General features: G+C 49.2%; 1 protein-coding gene across 5 annotated transcripts; it reads left to right on the top strand.

Moving 5' to 3' along the window:
* Positions 1-5,471: 5,471 nt before the first annotated feature.
* On the top strand, positions 5,472-18,315 carry Lrrc8e (leucine rich repeat containing 8 VRAC subunit E). Of its 5 annotated transcripts, none has more exons than XM_048429066.3 (3): positions 5,472-5,591; positions 11,659-11,801; positions 14,465-18,315. In XM_048429066.3, the coding sequence occupies exons 2-3, from the start codon at positions 11,664-11,666 to the stop codon at positions 16,712-16,714; spliced, it is 2,388 nt and encodes a 795-aa protein (XP_048285023.1). In that variant the 5' UTR covers positions 5,472-5,591; positions 11,659-11,663; the 3' UTR covers positions 16,715-18,315. The 5 variants fall into 5 exon arrangements, with proteins under 5 accessions (XP_048285023.1, XP_085540859.1, XP_085540861.1 ...); XM_085684735.2 differs by lacking the exon at positions 5,472-5,591 and adding an exon at positions 11,167-11,276; XM_085684729.2 differs by lacking the exon at positions 5,472-5,591 and adding an exon at positions 11,313-11,481.
* The last annotated feature ends 795 nt before the right edge of the window (positions 18,316-19,110 follow it).

Raw genomic sequence — 19,110 nt, 5'->3', positions numbered from 1 at the left:
GGTCTCAGATCCAGAGGCATGACACCTGAGCTTGTCTTCTGACCTCCAAACACACATGTGCATGAACATGTACACCCACAGAAAGCAAACGAAGGAGCCAAAAAAGAGCTGTGCTCATCCAAGGATACAGAAACAGCAGAGAAAAGTAGAAACTCTCAGAACCGAGTACCCCCCCTCTTTGGACTCCTGATCTTGTCCTTCTGATCCTTGCCACCTCCCAGATCTACTAACTGTCATCTCTGTGAGCCCCTAGCTCCCCTGCCTCTTTGATCATATATGTCCACACACAGCGCCCTTCCTGAATTACATCCACCTGCTCAGAGGCCTGACCGCCCACGTTCTGTCTATTGCCAAGGGATCTTCTAAGCATCTATTAAATCTGCTCTGTGTTTAACTGGAATTTAAACTCTCCATGGGCTATAGAAATGGTTCAGCAGAGAAGAGCACTGGTTGATATTGCAGAGGACCCAGATAAATTCCCAGAACACACATGACAGCTCACAACCATCTGTACCGACCGCTCCAAGGGATCCAATGCCTTCTTCTGGCCTCCATGGGCGCCAGGCATGCATGTGGTACACAGACATTCGTGAAGGTAAAACAACCACACACATAATAATGATTAAAACATTATTAAAATGACAATAAATTTTTTAAAAAAAAAAAACCTCCAAATTCCCATCAACCAGAATGAAGCCAGGCAAGTCAGTGTGCAACTGTAACAGCAGTCACTTGGGAAGAGGTAGCAAGATGTTAAGCTCATTTGAACTCAGTCAGGAGTTTCATTTAAACATCTTGGGACACACATCAAGATTTTATTTATACTTGAAGGTTTTGTAAAGTTTTTCTGTTTTGTTATTTTGCTTGTTTGGTTTGATTTAATGGTTTTTGTTTTTGTTTTTTGTTTGTTTGTTTTTGAGACAGGATCACTCTGTGTAGCTTTGGAGCCTGTCCTGGAACTCACTCTGTAGACCAGGCCAGCCTTAAACTCACAGAGATCCATCTGCCTCTGCCTCCCAAGTGCTGAGATTAAAGGTGTGTGCCACCACTACCCGACTTATACTCGAAGGTTTTATACTTGGTAAAATGGCTCAGCTGGCCAAGGTATCTGCTAGTAAGCAGATGATCCAAAGACTAGAGTTTGATCCCTGGGCCCCACACAGTTGAAAGAGAAACCTGACTTGTGAAGGTTTTTCCTCTAACCTCCACAAGCACACCATGGTACAGGCACTGCCGCTCACATACACACAAAATGAGTAAGTAAAAGTATCCTAAAAAGGCCAGGTGTGGTGGCACACACCTTTAATCACAGGACTCAAAAGGCAGAGGCAGGTGGATCTTTGTGAGTTCAAGGCCAGCCTGGTCTACAAACTGAGTCTCAGAACAGCTAAGGATATTACACAGAGAAACACTATTTCAAACAAACAAACAAACAAACAAAAGTAATAAAGAGAAGGGCCTTCGAGATGGCTCAGAGGGGAAAGGGTCTCCCTCAATGCCAAGATTGACACCTTGGGTTGGATCCCCAGTATCCACATAGTAGAAGAAAAGAACTGACTCCCACTGGTGATCCTCTGAACCACACACACACACACACACACACACACACACACACACACACACACGGGGGGGGGGAGAGAGAGAGAGAGAGAGAGAGAGAGAGAGAGAGAGAGAGAGCCTAGGGACTAAGGGGTTTCAGGGAACCTCTCAGAAAGACAAGGGGAAACAACCAGCTCAGCTGTTTCCACCTCCATGAAGAATTCAGAAAACCGTTTCACTGGCTCCTGCTTTGTCCTGCTTTCTTATGTCCGCAGAACGTATTTTATACTAACTTCTTCCTTTGGGGGGGGGGCTCATGTGTTTTTATAGGATTTTTTTTTAAATAAAAATTTCTAGGAAGCGTTCTGATGTTTGGATGGTTTGTTATTTTACTTGTTTTTTGAAATAGGGTCTCACCAGGTTGGCCTCAAACTCATTCAGATCCACCATCTCAGCCTCCTAAGTGCTGGGATATAGGTAGGTGCCACAATGCCCAGCTAACTGTTCAGATTTTTGTTGTTGTTGTTTTGTTTTGTTTTGTTGTATATGTTACGGGTGTGTTCACATGTGTGCATGTGTGTGTCAGAGGTTAACATTGTGTCATCCTTGATTGCTTTTCATTTTTATTTTTATGTGTGTGGGTGTTTGATGTATGTATACCACGTGTGTGCAGTGCCCATGGAGGCCAGAAGAGGGCAGCAGATCCCCTGTGGCATTGCATACAGTTGTGAGCCTCCACTTGGCTGCTAGAGACTAAACTCTAATCCTTTGCAAGAGTAGCCACTGCTCTTAACAACTGGGCCACTTCTGCAGTCCCCTAGTTTATTTTTTTTAATTTTGTGTTTGTGGGTGGGTGGAGTACAGTACCTGCAAAGGCCAGAAGAGGGCTCCATGATCCCCTGGTGCTGTAGTCACAGGACATCATGAGCTGTCGGTGTGGGTGGTGAGAATCAGACTCAGGGCTTCTGCAAGAGCAGCATGTGCTTTTAACTTCTGAGCCATCTCTCCAGCCTCCTCCACCTTGTTTGTTTGTTTGTTCGTTTGTTTGTTTTTTAGGCAGAGTCTGGCACTGAACCTGGAGCACATCCATTTAGGTAGAGTGGGTGTCTGGCCAGCAAGCTCTAGGGATCCACCTATGTCTGTCTCTCTGGCTTGAACATGGGTGCTAGAGATCCAAACCCAAGTGTTCAGATATCTTGTCAGCTGAGCTGCATCCCCAGTATCGTTTAATGTTTTTTGAGAATCTCAGTACATTGCCCAGGCGGGCTTCAAATTTGTGTTCCTCTTGTATGGGTCTCTTTAGTATTGGAATTACAAGCTATGCTACCATTCTGGCTTTTTTGAATGCTTATTGTCTATCTATCCAGAAGCAAAGGGTAGAGCAGGGGTTGTAGCTAAGATGTAGGGTGCTCGCCTGGTATAAACCCTAATTTTAATCCCAGCACCAAATATACTGGGTGAGGGTTCACACAAACCTGTGACCCCAGTCCTGGAGAGTTGGGGACAAAGGGATCAGGAGTTCATGCTCATCCTTGACTACACAGAGAGTTCAAGGCCAGTTTGTGCTTGTAGCTTGGGTTTCATACTCACCACCAGCCTGGTCCACATGGAGAGTTCCAGGCCAGTCAGGGCTATGAAGCAATGAGCCTGTCTTCTTTCTGTGTACCAGAGAGGCAGAAGAATTCCAGCAGGTGTTACGTAGAAAGAAAGATCCTTTCTTAAAAACAAAACACACACGCGTGCACGCACGCGCACGCGCACACATACACACACGATTCTGGCAAGTTTGAGGCTATCCTAGACTGCAGTATGGTGACATTCTTTTTGGTTTGGGGCTTTTTTTGTTTTGTTTTTTGGGTTTTGTTGTTGTTGTTGTTGTTGTTGTTCTTGTTCTTGTTTTTTTTTTTTTTCGAGACAGGGTTTCTCTGTAACTGGAACTAGCTCTTGTAGACCAGCCTGGCCTCGAACTCACAGAGATCTGCCCGCCTCTGCCTCCCGAGTGCTGGGATTAAAGGCATGCACCACCACCGCCTGGCCAACATTCTGTTTTAAACAAAGATCAATAAACAGGACACTGAGGGCACCGCTCGGTGGCAGTATGCTTGCCTGGCTTAAGGAAGGTTTTGAGTTTGATATTGAGTGCCAGGAAGAAATGAAAAAGAGGAGGAGGGAAAGAGGAAAGCCTGCTAAACACAGAAAGGTTTGTACTTGGGCTGCCTGAAGAAGTACTCTGGGCATAAAGAATTCTGATTGGTTTCCAGTTTCTGATCTGAAAGGGGAAATGAGTCTCACGATGTAGCCCTGGCTGTCCTGGAACTCTATGTGTAAAGGCTCCCAAACTCTAGCACAACTGACTCCATGGTAGACGTATCATTCAGTCCAAAAAACTTAACACATAGACAGCACCACCAGCCAAAATGAAACAAAGGCCTAATCCATCGAAGTCCTTAGTTCTGGGAAAGTCTCTAAATGTACTGACCTTGCTTTTTGGTTTCTGTAATCTTCTGTGGCGGATACCCGACAGCAGTGTGGACCGGCCTCTTCCAAGTGCTAGATTTTTTTTTAAAAAAAGATTTCTTTCATTTTTGATTATGTATGCACACTAGTGTCTGTGGGTAGATATGTGCACATGAATGCAGGCACCTACAGAGGCCAGAAGAAAGTGTCCTTAGCATCATAGTTGGTTGTCAGTCACCAGACATGGTTGCTAGGACATCCTCGGCGACAGCAGTGCACACTCTTAACTTCTGTGCCATTTCTCCAGCTCCCAAATTCTTTTTCTCTGTGTGTGTATGTTCCTGCAGGTGTGTGTGTGTGTGTGTGTGTGCGCGCGCACGTGTGTTGAGTGGAGGGCATGTTCGCTCTCCTCATTAGTCTAAGTGGCAGGTTTCCCATTCAGAAGGCATTTCAGACTGAGAGCACACAAAGGCTCAAATTCGGCTGCCCCCAGATGAAGTATTCTTGATTTGATGGTCTCTGACTGCCAAAGCCCCTCTCAGCTGATGGTGAGACCTGGGTAGTCGTGGTGGTAGTGGTGAGGCAGGGTGAGTTTTTAATTTTGTTGAGTTGTTGTTTTGTTTGTTACTGAGGCTCTCAGAAGCTGGAGGTTTAGTTCATCTGATGGAGAGCTTGCCTGGCATCTAGATTCCATCCCCAGCACTATATAAACCTGCGTTGTGATGACACAGGCCGCCCCGTAATCCCTCAGCCTGCAAACCCTTCCTTAATCCTCTCAGGTGGTGGAGACTCAGATGCTGGAGGCCAGAGGATCGAAAATTCAAGGTCATCTTCCTCTGTCTGGAGCATTCGAGGGTAGTCTGAGGAGGAGAGCTGGGGGGAGGGGGAGAAGGAAGTAGTTCCAGCTCCCATCCCTCCTGCCTGAACCCTCTGACCCTGCACACCCAGGTCTACCACCTGGCACGCCGCAGGCTGAGAAAAAGTTTGTCCCCACGCCATCCCTTCAACCTTCAGGATGGGCCACAAGCCCAAGATGAGACAGTCAGTCAGGCTAGTACCCACACTGGGTTGACTTCCTGTGTTGGAAACTTCTCCTGATGGCAGGTCAGCACTGGAAGAGGGCTAGCCTTCTGCTCTTAGTCTTCTGCCGGAAGCCTGTGGTATCCGGACCTCGACTGAGCTTTGGTATCAGGTGGGGATGTTTAGGGGTTGAAGGAAATGGATCCCAGAACTACTTTCCCAGCACCTGCCCAGATGGTGCGTCTACAGGATACCAGTTTGCCCCTATGGCCAGGAGTTAGAGGGACTGCAGACTTCTGCTAAAGACTTCGAAAGACCCTTTTCTAGGAATCTCTCGCCTTGCTTGCGATCGCGTGGCGCGTGGTGCAAAGAAGGGTCGACCTGGGAGCGACGGCAGCGAGGCGGGGCCGAATCATCCCGGGGGCGGGGCGGGGCGGCTCCCGGGCTCCCGGGCTCCTGGCCCAGCCCTCCCTGACTCACCCTCTCCGGCCCGCCCGCCCGGGAACTCTGCGAGAGTCCCGGTCGATCCATTCCCTGGGATCTACGAGTTGGGCCCGGAGTTCCATCCCTGAGAGGTAAGTAGCTGGGGTTGAGGAATTTTGTCCCACGGGAGGAGGTCAGCCTGGAACCAGGGAATGACCCAGGGGAGGATCGCTCAGGTGGGGTGGCTCCGTGGCCTGGGCGAGAGCAACCTCCGCCACACCACACCCCACCACACACACACACACACACACACACACACACACACTGGGAGTTGAGGCTGGGAGTGAGAGGGGGTGCCGTAACCCTCAGCCTGGCCCCAGGAGCTCGTGTCCTGGGAACCAGGCAGTCCGGGACGAAGCGAAGGAAGGAAGATCAACAGGCAGGCAACGACTTTGGGAGTCTTGATTTCCACCATAGCTTGTCCCAACATGGGATGGTGGAGGTAGCCGAGAAAGATAGAAAGTTTGTCTCAGTGAGAACCCTCGAAGCTACAGAACCCTAGTCTCATCACCCTGCTCCCTGAGGTTCTTAGACTTCAAGATTCCAAAAGCCCCTACAAGTCCCAGCAAAGTAAGCTTGGGAAAGTGCTCGCCTGGGTGTCCGTAGCTCCGTGCCCCGCCTCCGCCCCCAGACTTGCCACTAGGAGTGACTTTTCCTTACCTCAGTAACTCCCTTGTTAAAAGAATAGGAATTGAACTTTGACTTTGTTTATGTGTTTAATTTTCTTACTTTATATTTTGTGTGTATGTGTGTGCACACATGCCGTGGCACTCTCGTAGAGGTCAGAGGACAGTTGTCCCAGTTGGTTCTCTCCTTCTGCCTACGGCCCCTGAGACTGAGCTCACATCTTCTGGCTTGGAGGCAGGGACCTTTTCCCAATGAGCCATCAGAGCAGCCTTGTGATTTGGGTTTGAGGTTTTTGTTGTTGTTTTTCATATTTGTTTGAGACAAGGTCTTATGGCACAGGCTTGACTCTAACAAGCTCTCCACACATCTCAGACTGACCTTGATGTGTTGGTCCTCCTGCCTCTATCCTGAGGAGGATTACAGGGATGTGTGCCACTATTCCAGCTTTTATGTGGTGCTGGGACTTGAACCCAGGGCCTGAGCCATAACTCTTAACAACTGAGCCATATCCCTCTTTCTGACTTTGTACTCTAAAAGGTTAAAGCACTTTGCTGTTCCTTTCTTGCCCCTTAGTGTGATATGAAGTTGCGGAGGCTGAACGAGGTTGGAGCATCCTCTGCTTCCATTCCAGCATCAGAAGCAGGGCATAGATGTGGGAAGGAGTTTGCAAGCTCCTCCCAAGCCTGGCCTTCTGGGACACCCCTCTTGGGTGTGGGTGTGTATAGGGACCAAAGATTGACTTGGGATGTCCTCCTCAATGGTTTTATTTTTTTGAGCCATTTCTCACTGAACCTGAAGCTCATGTTTGGCTAGACTATCTCACCAATGATGTGCAGGGATCTACCTGCTTTACCCCACTGTGCTGGGTTATGGATCCAGGCTGCCCTGCTGGGATTATCACTTGGGTCCTCACAGTTGTGAATTAAACTCTTTCCTGACTGAGCCATTGGGGTGCTTTCACTGATGGAACAGAGTAGGTGTCATCAAACAGGAGGTGAACATTGGCTAGACTCAACTGATACTTGTAACAGTGAAATCTTCATGGGTTATGTTCATTCTCCAAGGCAAAGGTCTCTACCCTTGTATTTCCAAAATAGGGATGACATTCAGCGTTAGGCTGGGCACGGCGGCACACTTCTGTAATCCCAGCACTTAAGAGGCTGAGGAAGGGGGATTGGAATTTTGGGTTCATCTTGTGCTACACAGCCAGCACAAGGATAACCTGGGCTATATAGCAAGAACTTGTCTTAAAAAAATAATAAGGGATGGTACAGCCAGTAATCCCAGCCCTTGGGAGACCGAAGCAGGATCAGGAGTTCAAGGTCATCATCCCTCACCCACCACTTTCCTAGTTCAAGGACATCCTGGGTCACATGAAACCCTGACATATAAAAGAAAAGACTTTGATGTTAGCCGGGCGGTGGTGGCGCCCGCCTTTAATCCCAGCACTTGGGAGTCAGAGACAGGTGGATCTCTGTGAGTTTGAGACCAGCCTGGCCTACAAGAGCTAGTTCCAGGACAGGCTCCAAAGCTACAAAGAAACCCTATCTCGAAAAACCACACACACACACACACACACACACACACACACACACATAATAAGGAGGAGGAAAGGGAGGGTTTGGGGGTAGCCCAGTGGGTAAGGTGCTTGCTGTGAAGGCATGAGGACCTGAGTTTGAATCTCCAACACTCAGATTAAAGCAGGGCATGCTAGGACATATTGGTAACTTTAGTGAATTCCAGGGTCTCAATGACTAGCCAGTCCAGCTAAAATGCTGACCCTCAGATTTCAGTGGGGTGGGGCGATGAGGACAGGTAAGATAACTTAGGTAAGATAGCTTAGCAAGCAAGCGCAAACACCTGTAGCCAGAGCCTACATAAAGACAGGAGAGGATGGATGCCATGAAGTTGTTCTTGATCTTCACACACTCACACACGCAGCATACAGTCACACACACCACATTCACACACACAGCATACAGTCGCACACACCACACTCACACACACCACACTCACACACGCAGCATACAGTCACACACTCACACATACAACATACAGTCACACACACGCAACCACTAATAAATAAGACAGAGTGCAGTAGAAGACACCTAACACCAACCACTATGCACACACACATGCATACACCTGCACACATGCATACACACATAAAATTTAAAAAAAACTTAAAAACAAAGCCAAAAAAATCAGCCTTGAGAGCAACACGAGACAGTCTTTCATATAGACTCCCTTGCTACTTTTCTCTACACTTCCCCCAGTTCTGTGAGTCCCTCCTGCTAAACCCTCCCACCAGCTCTGTTCAGACATAGCAAGAGGGGCCAACCCTGTATCTGCCTGCTAGGATTTAATGGCAGGTTCCGGAAGATGGAGTTTGAGTCATGGAGTCAGACAATGATAATCCCTGTGTCTCCCTCTGATTGTGTCTGTCTGTCTGTTTTGTGTGTGTGTCTTGTTCCTGGGAGCTGCGCAGAGGGCTCCTGTTTTCTGACCTCTGACCTGTGAGACTGGGTTGGCAGCATTGGGGAACTTGTGAGACTGGTCATGGAAAGTGGAGACAGGGAGTTGGTCCCTGCCTGCATGTGTAGCAGCCTTTGAGCAGTGCCTCAGAAGGATCCAACGGGAGCCCAATGTGGGCATTACTATCCCTTGTTTCAGATTGTCACCCTGGGTATCAGTAAGATGCTCTGAGTTCATTTTCTTTTAAGATTTTAATTTTATTTGTGTGTTGTGTGCACGACAGGGGTTGTTGGAGGCCAGAAGAGGATGTTAGGTGGCTGGAGGCTCTAGAGCTGGAATTACAAGGGGTGGTGAGCACTGTGGGTGCTGAGAATTGAACTCTGGTCCTCTACGAGAGCAGTGTGTGCTCTTAGCTGCCGAGCCTTCTCTCTCTTCTCTCTGGGCCATCATCTCTATCAAACGATGGAAATTGGGATTTTTTTTCCCCTCCAGTCGTGGAGACTCTCTTGCAAACACTCAACACTGAGCTACAGCTCCAGGCTAAGGGGATTTAAAAAAAAAAAAAAGCCTTCTTGCAACATGATTTCATGTAGCCCAGGCTGGCCTTGAGTGCCCTATGTAGCTGAGGATAACTCTGAACTCTGATCCTCCTAAATCAGACCCCAAAGAGCTGAGATTACAGGCATGTGCCAGTCTGCCTAGTTAGGTGGTGCTAGAGACTAAATCCAGAGAACTGTATTTGCCACACAAGTGCCCTACCAACTGAGCCATCTCCCCAGCTTGAGGCTTTTTTTAAAGCTTTTTTTCTTAGGACTAGGGAGTGTTTGGTGAGCATACAGACCAACCGTCATATAAAGGATCCTGTTCTCTGGTCACTTCCTTGCATGTACCCGATTCAGGATGAATTGGGGGCCTCCGTCTTGTCTCTCTTGTATAAGAAACCTTGGGCTGGGCGGTGGTGGCGCATGCCTTTAATCCCAGCAGAGGCAGGCGGATCTCTGTGAGTTCGAGACCATCCTGTTCTACAGAGCTAGTTTCAGGACAGACTCTAAAGCTACACAGAGAAAACCTGTCTTGGAAAAAAGAAAGAAAGGAAGGAAGGAAGGAAGGAAGGAAGGAAGGAAGGAAGGAAGGAAGGAAGGAAAAAAAAGAGAAACCTTAATACCTGCTCTCTTTCCCACAGACCCTTCTACTATATAGAGATAGCTACCCCAGAGTGGTGAAGGGGTCTGGTTGTGCAGCACCTGTCTCTCAGCCTAGTGAGTAGGCTCTCAACCCCTACCTTCACTTCACTTGCTACAAACCCTTGGGAGAGACAGAGGCAGATACAGGAGATGTGGATGTGTCCGAACAGTTGGTTGGTGACACAGATACCCCATTTTTGGCCAGAGCCATAAGTGAACAGGACAAAGGGCTCCTAGGATGCTGTTGATTTTGTTTCTCCCTCTTTCTCTGTCTGTCCTCCATCTCTCTCAAGTGTGCACGTATGTGAGTGTGGTTGTGTGTTGTGCGCGTGTGTGTGTAGGCACCTTCAGTCACATGTCTTCCTTTGTCACTCTCTACCTTATCTGAGACGGAGTCTCCCACTGAACCTGAGACTTGCCAGTTAGGCTAGGCTGGCTGCGAGTGAGGCCCACGGATCCGCCTGTCTCTACCTCCTCAGCACTGGGAGTACACACATGCACCACTCTGCCTTCTCATGGCTGTCGGGATCACACAGATGTTCTCGTGACTGCATGACAAGCACTTTATCTCCTGAGCAGGTTTGCCGGCCTGTGTCTGTTTCACTGCACTGAGACAGGGTCTCTTTCTGTAACGCCAATGCTGGCCTCAAACTCCAAATCCTCCTGTCTTAGCTTCCCGAGTGTTAGGATTACAGTGCTGGCTGGCTACCATACCTAGCTTCCCAGGAACTTGTTTAAGATAAGGGATAGAGGGGTCCAGCAATATAGCTCAGGGTGAAGGTGCTTGCGACCAAGGCTGATGATCTGGGTTCCATACCAAAGACCCACATGATGGCAGGAGAGAACGGACTGCTGTGGTTCCTCTGACCTACATGACATTGTGGCACATGTACACACACACATGCTCACAGAAAGGCTTGGATGCTGGCAGGGGTGGGCTGCCCAGAGACTCTCACTTTTTGCTTTCCCTGAACAAGTAACTGACTTCCGAGAAGAGTGATGTCCTAGCTTGCATCCTACACCCCCGTGTGACTTAGGCCTGGCCTTTGCAATAATGATACCTTAGTAGAAAAGGAAACCAGAGATAGACAGAGTGGGCTGGCAGCCCTGGAGCCTGGCAGTCCAGCCCCGTGCCAGGCTCCAGTCATAGGTGTCACCCTGAGAGTTTTTCAGGTTTTAGGGATCCTCGTGCTTCAGACATTCCAACACACTCCTCCCTCTCAGGGCCCAGGTTTCTACTTCTCAAATTCTGAATTCTGGTCCCTATCTGAACACTCAGGTGTCTTGGCACATGCCTCCAGGGCTCAGTAGCCTTCAGCCTGGCCACACCCTAACCCCTAAGGTCCTTAACTAGAGCACAGCCACGCTCCAGCTTGCTTTTCCCCAGCCGGCTTTTCCGGTTGGGGATTGGAGGTGGTGCCCAGAGCACCCCTGTCAGGGGGCACACCCCGGAAGTCTTGAGCCCAGGGACACTCTGGTGTCTGGGTGGAGGTAAGAGGGCAGCTAGAGAGTAAAAGAATATCACAGAGAATGTCACAGGCTTTCTCCTCCAGGGGTGGGTGGCTCCAGGAGGAGGTTGGAGGAGGAGGCTGGAGGACAGCTGCCCTGTGTGTTTTCACTCTCGTGAGTTCAGAGAGGGCAGGCAGAGCAAGTAGGGGCTTTTGGGAGCAGGAGGAGCTGTGAGACTGGGAAGGAGGTGAGTTCCAAAGGAAGCAACAAGTCCCAGGCTAAGAGGGGGAAGGGAGCATATGGCTCATAGATTCTAGAAAGTTCTAGCAGGGCTGAGAGTGTCTGGCTTTTCTGGGGTTTCTCCTACCAGGCATAGCCTTGCTCTCACCATGTCTCAAACCCTCTTGTCTCCTAACTCCTATAGGCAGGATGATCCCAGTGGCGGAGTTCAAGCAGTTCACAGAACAGCAGCCTGCATTCAAGGTGCTCAAGCCCTGGTGGGATGTATTGGCTGAGTACCTCACTGTGGCTATGCTCATGATTGGGGTCTTCGGGTGCACCCTTCAGGTGAGGAACGAGACAAAAAAGGGCAGGGCCAAACAGCTGGCAGTCCTTACCATCAGGATTTTAGGAAGTGCCTTCTTGACAGGGGGTGAAATGTGAAGAGGTAGGCTGCACGGTGGCACTGAGCTAGGCAACAGTCAGGGCAGACAGGGAAAGGGGATGAAGGATCCGGGTTTCGCTGTGGACATATTCATGGCCATTCTAATGACTGGGGTCTTGGGTTGCTCTTTACAGGTGAGGGGTGAGGCCAGAGAGTGGTGAGGATGTGAAGGAATGGCACCACACCTTGGCAACACTCCTTATTTGTGGGTCTTTTTAAAAAACAAATGTATTTTCTTTTATGTGTATGTGTGTTTACTTGTATGTGTACCACATATATGTTTGGTACCTGTGGAGGTCAGAAGACTGTGTTAGGTTTCTTTGGAACTAAAGTTATGGATGAGAGGTTTTGGGGGTTTTTTTTGGGGGGGGGGAGTTGAGACAGGGTTTCTCTGTGTAGCCCTGACTCTCCTGGAACTAGCCCTGTAGACCAGGTTGGCCTCAAGCTCACCAAGATCCATTTGCCTCTGCCACCCAAGTGCTGGGATTAAAGTGTTTACCACTGACTGCTTTTTTTTTTTCCGGGTTCAAGTGTTCTTAGCCACTCTATATCCCCTTCTGTCATGAAGGCACTGGGCTTCTCTGTGGTGCTACTCCTGACTGGGGTCTTGAGCTGCACCCTCCAGGTGAAGGTCAAGACCATAAGGGGCATGGTCTTACCATGGCAATGCTTATGATTGGGAGCATGTGTCTTCAACTCACTATACAGATGGGTAAGGTCCCACAATGATGATGAGACAGGGAAGTGTCTTCCACTTCACCCTCCAGGTAAAGAGTGATTCTCTAAAGGGGTGGGACTTGCACTTGAAGTCCTGAAAGTCTTCAAGTCACCCAAGAAGAGGGAGAAAGAGCCTGGGTGTCTTGGTGAATGTCTATAACCCTAGTTACTTTGTAGGCCGAGGCAGGAGGATCACAAATTTGAGACCAGTCTAGACATCTTCTCAAGACTGTCTCTCAAAATTAAAATTAAGGTCAGGTGTGGCAGTAGACACCTGGATTCCTAACACAGAGAATGAGTTGGGCTTGGGAGTTGCAGGTCAATTGGGCCACACAATGAGATCCCATCTCTAAAATACAATAAATACATAGAAAAGGAGAAAAATATCAGTATTAGATCACTCACCTAGTTTACATGAGGACCTAAGCGCAATAGAAAAAAATATCACCAATGGGGGCTGGAGAGATGACTCAGAGGTTAAGAACACTGACTGCTCTTCCAGAGGTCCTGAGTTCAATCCCCAGCAACCACATGGTGGCTCACAGCCATCTATAATGAGAGCTGGTGCCCCCTCTTCTGGCATGCAAGCATCATGGAAGGAATGTTGTATACATAATAAATAAATAAATCTTTAAAAAAATATATCACCAATGAAATAAGAGACACAAAGAAGAGGGAGCCAGAGCCAAAGCTCACACACAGACCGATTCTAAGTGCTACCTTCCTCGCCTCCATTCCCACAAGCAGTGCCACTAAAGTCTACAGTAATATTAGGGTTTCCTCATTGTCACACTTTTTTTCTTTCTTGTGGCAATGGGGATAGAAGTCAAGGCTTCCAATGCTACACATGGGTTCTACTGCAGAGCCAAACCCTCAGTCCCTCACTGGGGGATTCTAGGCCAGAGCTCTACCACTGAGCTGAATCCTGCCAACTTTCTCCCTTGGACCAGTGTCTACTGAAGATGTCTAGAAGTTGTGCCCACTCTGTAGCCCAGGCCTCAGCTTCCCAAGTAACTAGAACTATAGGCTAGCATCACCAGGCCCAACTTGTTTTTCTTGTGGGTGGAATTTTGTTATTAATAAAACCTTAAAATTTCTTTATTTGGTTTTTTTGAGACAGGGTTTCTCTGTGTAGCCCTGGCTGTCCTGGAGCTCACTTTCTAGTCAGGCTGGTCTCGAACTCAGAGATTTACCTGCTTCTGCCTCCTGAGTGCTGGGATTAAAGGTATGCACCACCATGTCCTGCTTTAGAACTTAAAAAAAAAATAGATAGATGAACTTTTGATCCTTCCCAAGTACTGGTATTACATATGTGCACATAACACTCAGTTTACACAGTGTTGGATATGGGACGCCAGGGCTTCATCATGCTAGGCAAGCCCTACCAACTAAGGTATATTTCCACCCTAAATGGATCATGACTCTGCTATGATTACCTGTATAAAGATCCTACTTCCAAATGAGGTCACAGGGACTAGGGGTTGGGATTTTTTTTTTTTTTGAGACAGGGTGTCTTATATCCTAGGCTGACCTTGAACTTACTATGAAGCCAAGAATGACCTTAAACTCCTCATTCTCCTGCTCCCATCTTCTGTGTGCTAGGATTATAGGTATGTGACACCAAGCCCAGTTTATGCATTGGTGAGAACCGAAACTGGTGTGTACTAGGCAGGCACTCTACCAACTTAGCTATACCCCCACCCTCCAGTATCCTTTTCAGATGATGCTGAGGTTTGACAGCTCTTCCACATTCAAACAGTCGACAGCAGTCTATCTCCCACCTCAGCCTGTTTCTCTTCTGTACAATCCCCAGTCCCTTTATGGTCTCCCGCTCTCTTCCTATCCCCAGGTGACACAGGACAAGATCATCTGCCTGCCCAGCCATGAACCCCGAGAGAACTTATCAGAGGCTCCTTGTCAGCAGCTCTTACCTCAAGGGGTCTCTGAGCAGATGGGGGGCCTCCGAGAACTGAGCGGCCTCAAAAACAACCTAGACCTCCAACAGTACAGCTTTATTAACCAGCTGTGTTATGAGACAGCCCTCCACTGGTATGCCAAGTACTTCCCCTACCTGGTAGTCATTCACACTCTTATCTTCATGGTCTGTACCAGCTTTTGGTTCAAATTCCCCGGCACCAGCTCCAAGATTGAACACTTCATCTCCATCCTGGGCAAGTGTTTTGATTCCCCCTGGACCACTAGGGCTTTGTCTGAGGTGTCTGGGGAGAACCACAAGGGCCCAGCTGCTGGACGGGCCATGGTGTCCACCGTCACCACAACAGGGGCAGGATCAGGAAAGGCAGGTGAAGGCGAAAAGGAGAAAGTGCTGGTAGAGCCTGAGAAAGTGGTGACCGAGCCTCCAGTTGTCACTCTGCTGGACAAGAAGGAGGGTGAACAAGCTAAGGCCTTGTTTGAGAAGGTCAAGAAGTTCCGCGTGCACGTGGAAGAGGGTGACATCCTCTACTCTATGTATATCCGGCAGACAGTGCTCAAAGTGTGCAAGTTTTTTGCCATCCTGGTTTACAACCTGGTCTATGTGGAGAAAATCAGCTTTCTGGTGTCCTGCAGGGTAGAGACCTCAGAGGTCACAGGGTACGCCAGTTTTTGCTGCAACCACACCAAGGCCCACCTCTTCTCTAAGTTGGCCTTCTGCTACATCTCTTTCGTGTGCGTTTATGGCATCACCTGCCTGTACACGCTCTACTGGCTCTTCCATAGACCCCTCAAAGAGTATTCCTTCCGTTCTGTGCGGGAGGAGACAGGAATGAATGACATCCCGGATGTGAAGAACGACTTCGCCTTCATGCTCCACCTCATTGACCAGTATGACTCCCTCTATTCTAAACGGTTTGCCGTCTTCCTCTCGGAAGTCAGTGAAAGCCGCCTGAAGCAACTCAACCTCAACCACGAGTGGACACCTGAGAAGTTGAGGCAGAAGCTGCAGCGCAACACACGTGGCCGGCTGGAGCTGGCCCTCTGCATGCTCCCTGGATTGCCTGACACGGTCTTTGAGCTCAGTGAGGTGGAAGCCCTCAGACTGGAGGCCATCTGTGACATCTCCTTCCCTCCAGGGCTCTCCCAGCTTGTGAACCTTCAGGAGCTCAGCCTGCTTCACTCGCCAGCCAGGCTGCCCTTCTCTTCACAGATCTTCCTGCGGGATCGCCTGAAGGTGATCTATGTCAAGTTTGAGGAGCTGCGAGAGGTGCCCCTCTGGGTGTTTGGACTTCGAGGTTTGGAGGAACTGCATCTGGAAGGGCTCTTCCCCCCAGAAATGGCCCGCGCTGCCACCCTTGAGAGCCTTCGGGAACTTAAGCAGCTCAAGGTACTGTCTCTGCGTAGCAACGCTGGGAAGGTGCCAGCCAGCGTGACTGACGTGGCCGGACACCTTCAGCGACTCAGCCTGCACAATGATGGGGCTCGCTTGCTTGCCCTCAACAGCCTCAAAAAGCTGGCAGTGCTGCGGGAACTGGAGCTGGTGGCCTGCGGGCTGGAGCGTATCCCCCACGCAGTCTTTAGCCTGGGAGCTCTGCAGGAGCTTGACCTCAAGGACAACCACCTTAGGTCTATAGAGGAAATTCTCAGCTTCCAGCACTGTCGGAAGCTGGTCACTCTCAGGCTGTGGCACAACCAGATAGCCTATGTTCCTGAGCATGTGAGGAAGCTCCGGGGCCTGGAGCAGCTCTACCTCAGTCACAACAAGCTCGAGACTCTTCCCCCGCAGCTTGGCCAGTGCTTTGGCCTCCGCCTGCTAGACGTGTCCCACAATGGGCTTCGCTCCCTGCCACCTGAGTTGGGCCTTCTCCAAAGCCTCCAGCATCTAGCGCTCTCCTACAATGCACTAGAGAGTCTGCCTGATGAACTGTTCTTCTGCCAGAAGCTGCGGACATTGCTCTTGGGCTACAACCACCTAACTCAGCTTTCACCCCATGTGGCCGCCCTCAGGACCCTCAGCCGTCTGGAGCTCAAGGGCAACCGGTTGGAGGCTCTGCCGGAAGAACTTGGTGACTGCAAGGGGCTGAAGAAGTCAGGGCTGTTGGTGGAGGACACCCTTTATGAGGGACTGCCTGCAGAGGTGCGGGAGAAGATGGAGGAGGAATGAGGCCTGGTGGGGGAAGGGACTGTCGATGCAGAGGCCTTCCGATCCTTCTGCCCCAGCCTTGTCTTTCAAGGGAGATGTCCCATAGGCAAAGCAGGAGAGAAAGAAGGTTAGACGTGTCGGTTTTGTGCAGTTCAGACAAGATCCTGGGACTGGTTTGTCTAGGGGAGAAGCAGGAGGTGGTGGATTTGGGGTGTAACCCCACAGGAAAGGATTAACTCAGTCTTAGATTCTTGGACCAAAACCACACCTGCGTCTTTGGCTGGATGGCTTGTCCTTCCTCTGAACATTCCAGCTTAATTAGTGTCTTATACAGGAGTGGGGGACATATCCCAGTGGGATTTCCAATCCACCCCAATGACAAATCAGCATACATCTAGAGGTCTCCCCTAAGGAGAGGACACAGAGACCAGTTCCAAACCTCCTTATCCCAACTTTAATTCCAAGTCTTTATTTCATAAGTCCTTTACCACAGAGATGGGTACTTAGAACAATGATTCTCACATTTAGCTATGTAGTAAAATAAGCCGAGGAGCCAGGAAGAAATAAAACATCCCACACCCCACCCCTGAAATACTGACTCAGAATTTTTGGGTGGGGGCCAGGAACCTGCTACTGAATAAGTATGCTAGGTAATTCTGATTCAGGTGGTCCTGAGACTGTATAATAGAACTGTTGACATAAAAGACTGGGCTGGGCTGTAACTCAGTTGGGAGAGCGCTTGCTTAGCATGCAGGAAGTTCTGGGTTCCAGCCCAAGCATTTCATAAACTAGGAGCGGTGGAACATGCCTGTATAATACTCTGGAGGTGGAAGGAGGAGGATTGAAAGGTTGAAGCCAGCTTGGGAGACATAGCAGAACTTGTCTCCAAAACAACTAAGAATGGGTACTGGAATGTCTAAATACAGAGCTCCTTTTCTGGAGTCTTAGAGAACCCCATGAAGTCAAGTACCACATTTCCTCAGGAAAATGCTTATTTAATATCATAAAAACTCTGTAAACAATGTTAGGCAGTCACAGATCCCCACCAGACTACTGTCTTAGTTAGGGAATCTGTTGCTGTGATGAAACACCATGACCAAAAAGTAAGTTGGGAGGAAAGGGTTTATTCAGCTTATACCTCCACAGCACTGTTCATCATTGAAGGAAGCCAGGACAGGAACTCAAGCAGGGCAGGATCCTGGAGACAAGCATTGATGTAGAAGCCGTGGAGGGGCACTGCTAACTGCCTTGCTCCATATGGCTTGCTCAGCCTGCTTTCTTATAGAACCCAGGACCACCAGTCAAGGGAGGGAATCACCCACAGTGGACTGGGCCCTCCCCCATCAATCACTAATTCAGAAAATGCCTTACAGGTGGATATTATAGAAGCAATTTCTCAACTGAGGCTCCTTCCTCTTTGATGACTCTAGCTTGTGTCAAGTCGACATGTAACCAGCTAGTGAAAGTACTGTTCATGGGTTTCTCACGACTGGCTGACTCCAAGTTAAGAGTGACTGCAGGTGGAGTTTTTCTTAGTACATGCAGGGACTTTCTTTTGGATGCTTCCTGTGCCGTGGAGTACATCCCAGCGGGTGCTTAATAAATGGGAACTGTAATTTTGACCTTTTTGTACAGTTCTCTCTAAGCTTTCTACACCTATGGCCCACTGATAACACCTACCTATCAAATCAGGGTCTCCTGGGAGGAAAGACGTCCAAGGTACTTAAAAAGGGGGTGAAGTAGAGACCTCATCTAATCAAGAGAAATTAGGTGCCTAGCTTTTTTTGATTTCTAAAGAATCCAATCCCCCTCCCACCCCTACACCCCCCCCCAAAAGCCGGGCGACTGTGGTGCACGCCTTTAATTCCAGCACTCAGTATGCAGAGGCAGGCAAACCTCCGAGTTCGAGCCAGCCTGGTCTACAGAGCGAGTTCCAGTAAGGCCAGGGTTACACAAAGAAACCTTGCCTCAAAAAACTCAACCAAACCAAAACAAAGAACCCCATATCGTCTCCTCTGCCTTTATCCCTGAAACTCCAAGTTGGTGTCTGCTCCACCCGTAGGTCATTGCCAGAGGAGTTCCGGTAAGCCTTTTAAGGTCCATCCCAAAGTGTTCACTGTTGCTTTCAGAGTTGTGGCACAGTCTGACCTCCTTGGTCTGGTCAGCTGCTGATGTCCCTGTACAATACAAGCCTCCTCCTGGCCCTAAAAACCTAGAGGCAAACTGCTCTTTAGTAACCCAGATTTACTGATAGGGACATTATCCTAGCACCCTTTAAATGATTTAACTCTTTAAGCTGGGCGAGGAGCCCCCTCAGCAGGGCCTGTTTTCAGATACAGGAGCTGAGCCCAGATCCTCAGGGCGAAGTGATGGGGATGGGGCGTCTTAAGGTCCCAGGTAGGCACGGTCAGGAAGTC

The sequence above is a fragment of the Myodes glareolus genome, chromosome 2 (assembly GCF_982192425.1).
Source record: "Myodes glareolus chromosome 2, mMyoGla1.1, whole genome shotgun sequence".
NCBI lineage: Eukaryota > Metazoa > Chordata > Mammalia > Rodentia > Cricetidae > Myodes > Myodes glareolus.
The sequence above is the reverse complement of the archived record's forward strand: the minus strand, read 5'-3'. Positions and strand labels throughout refer to the sequence as shown.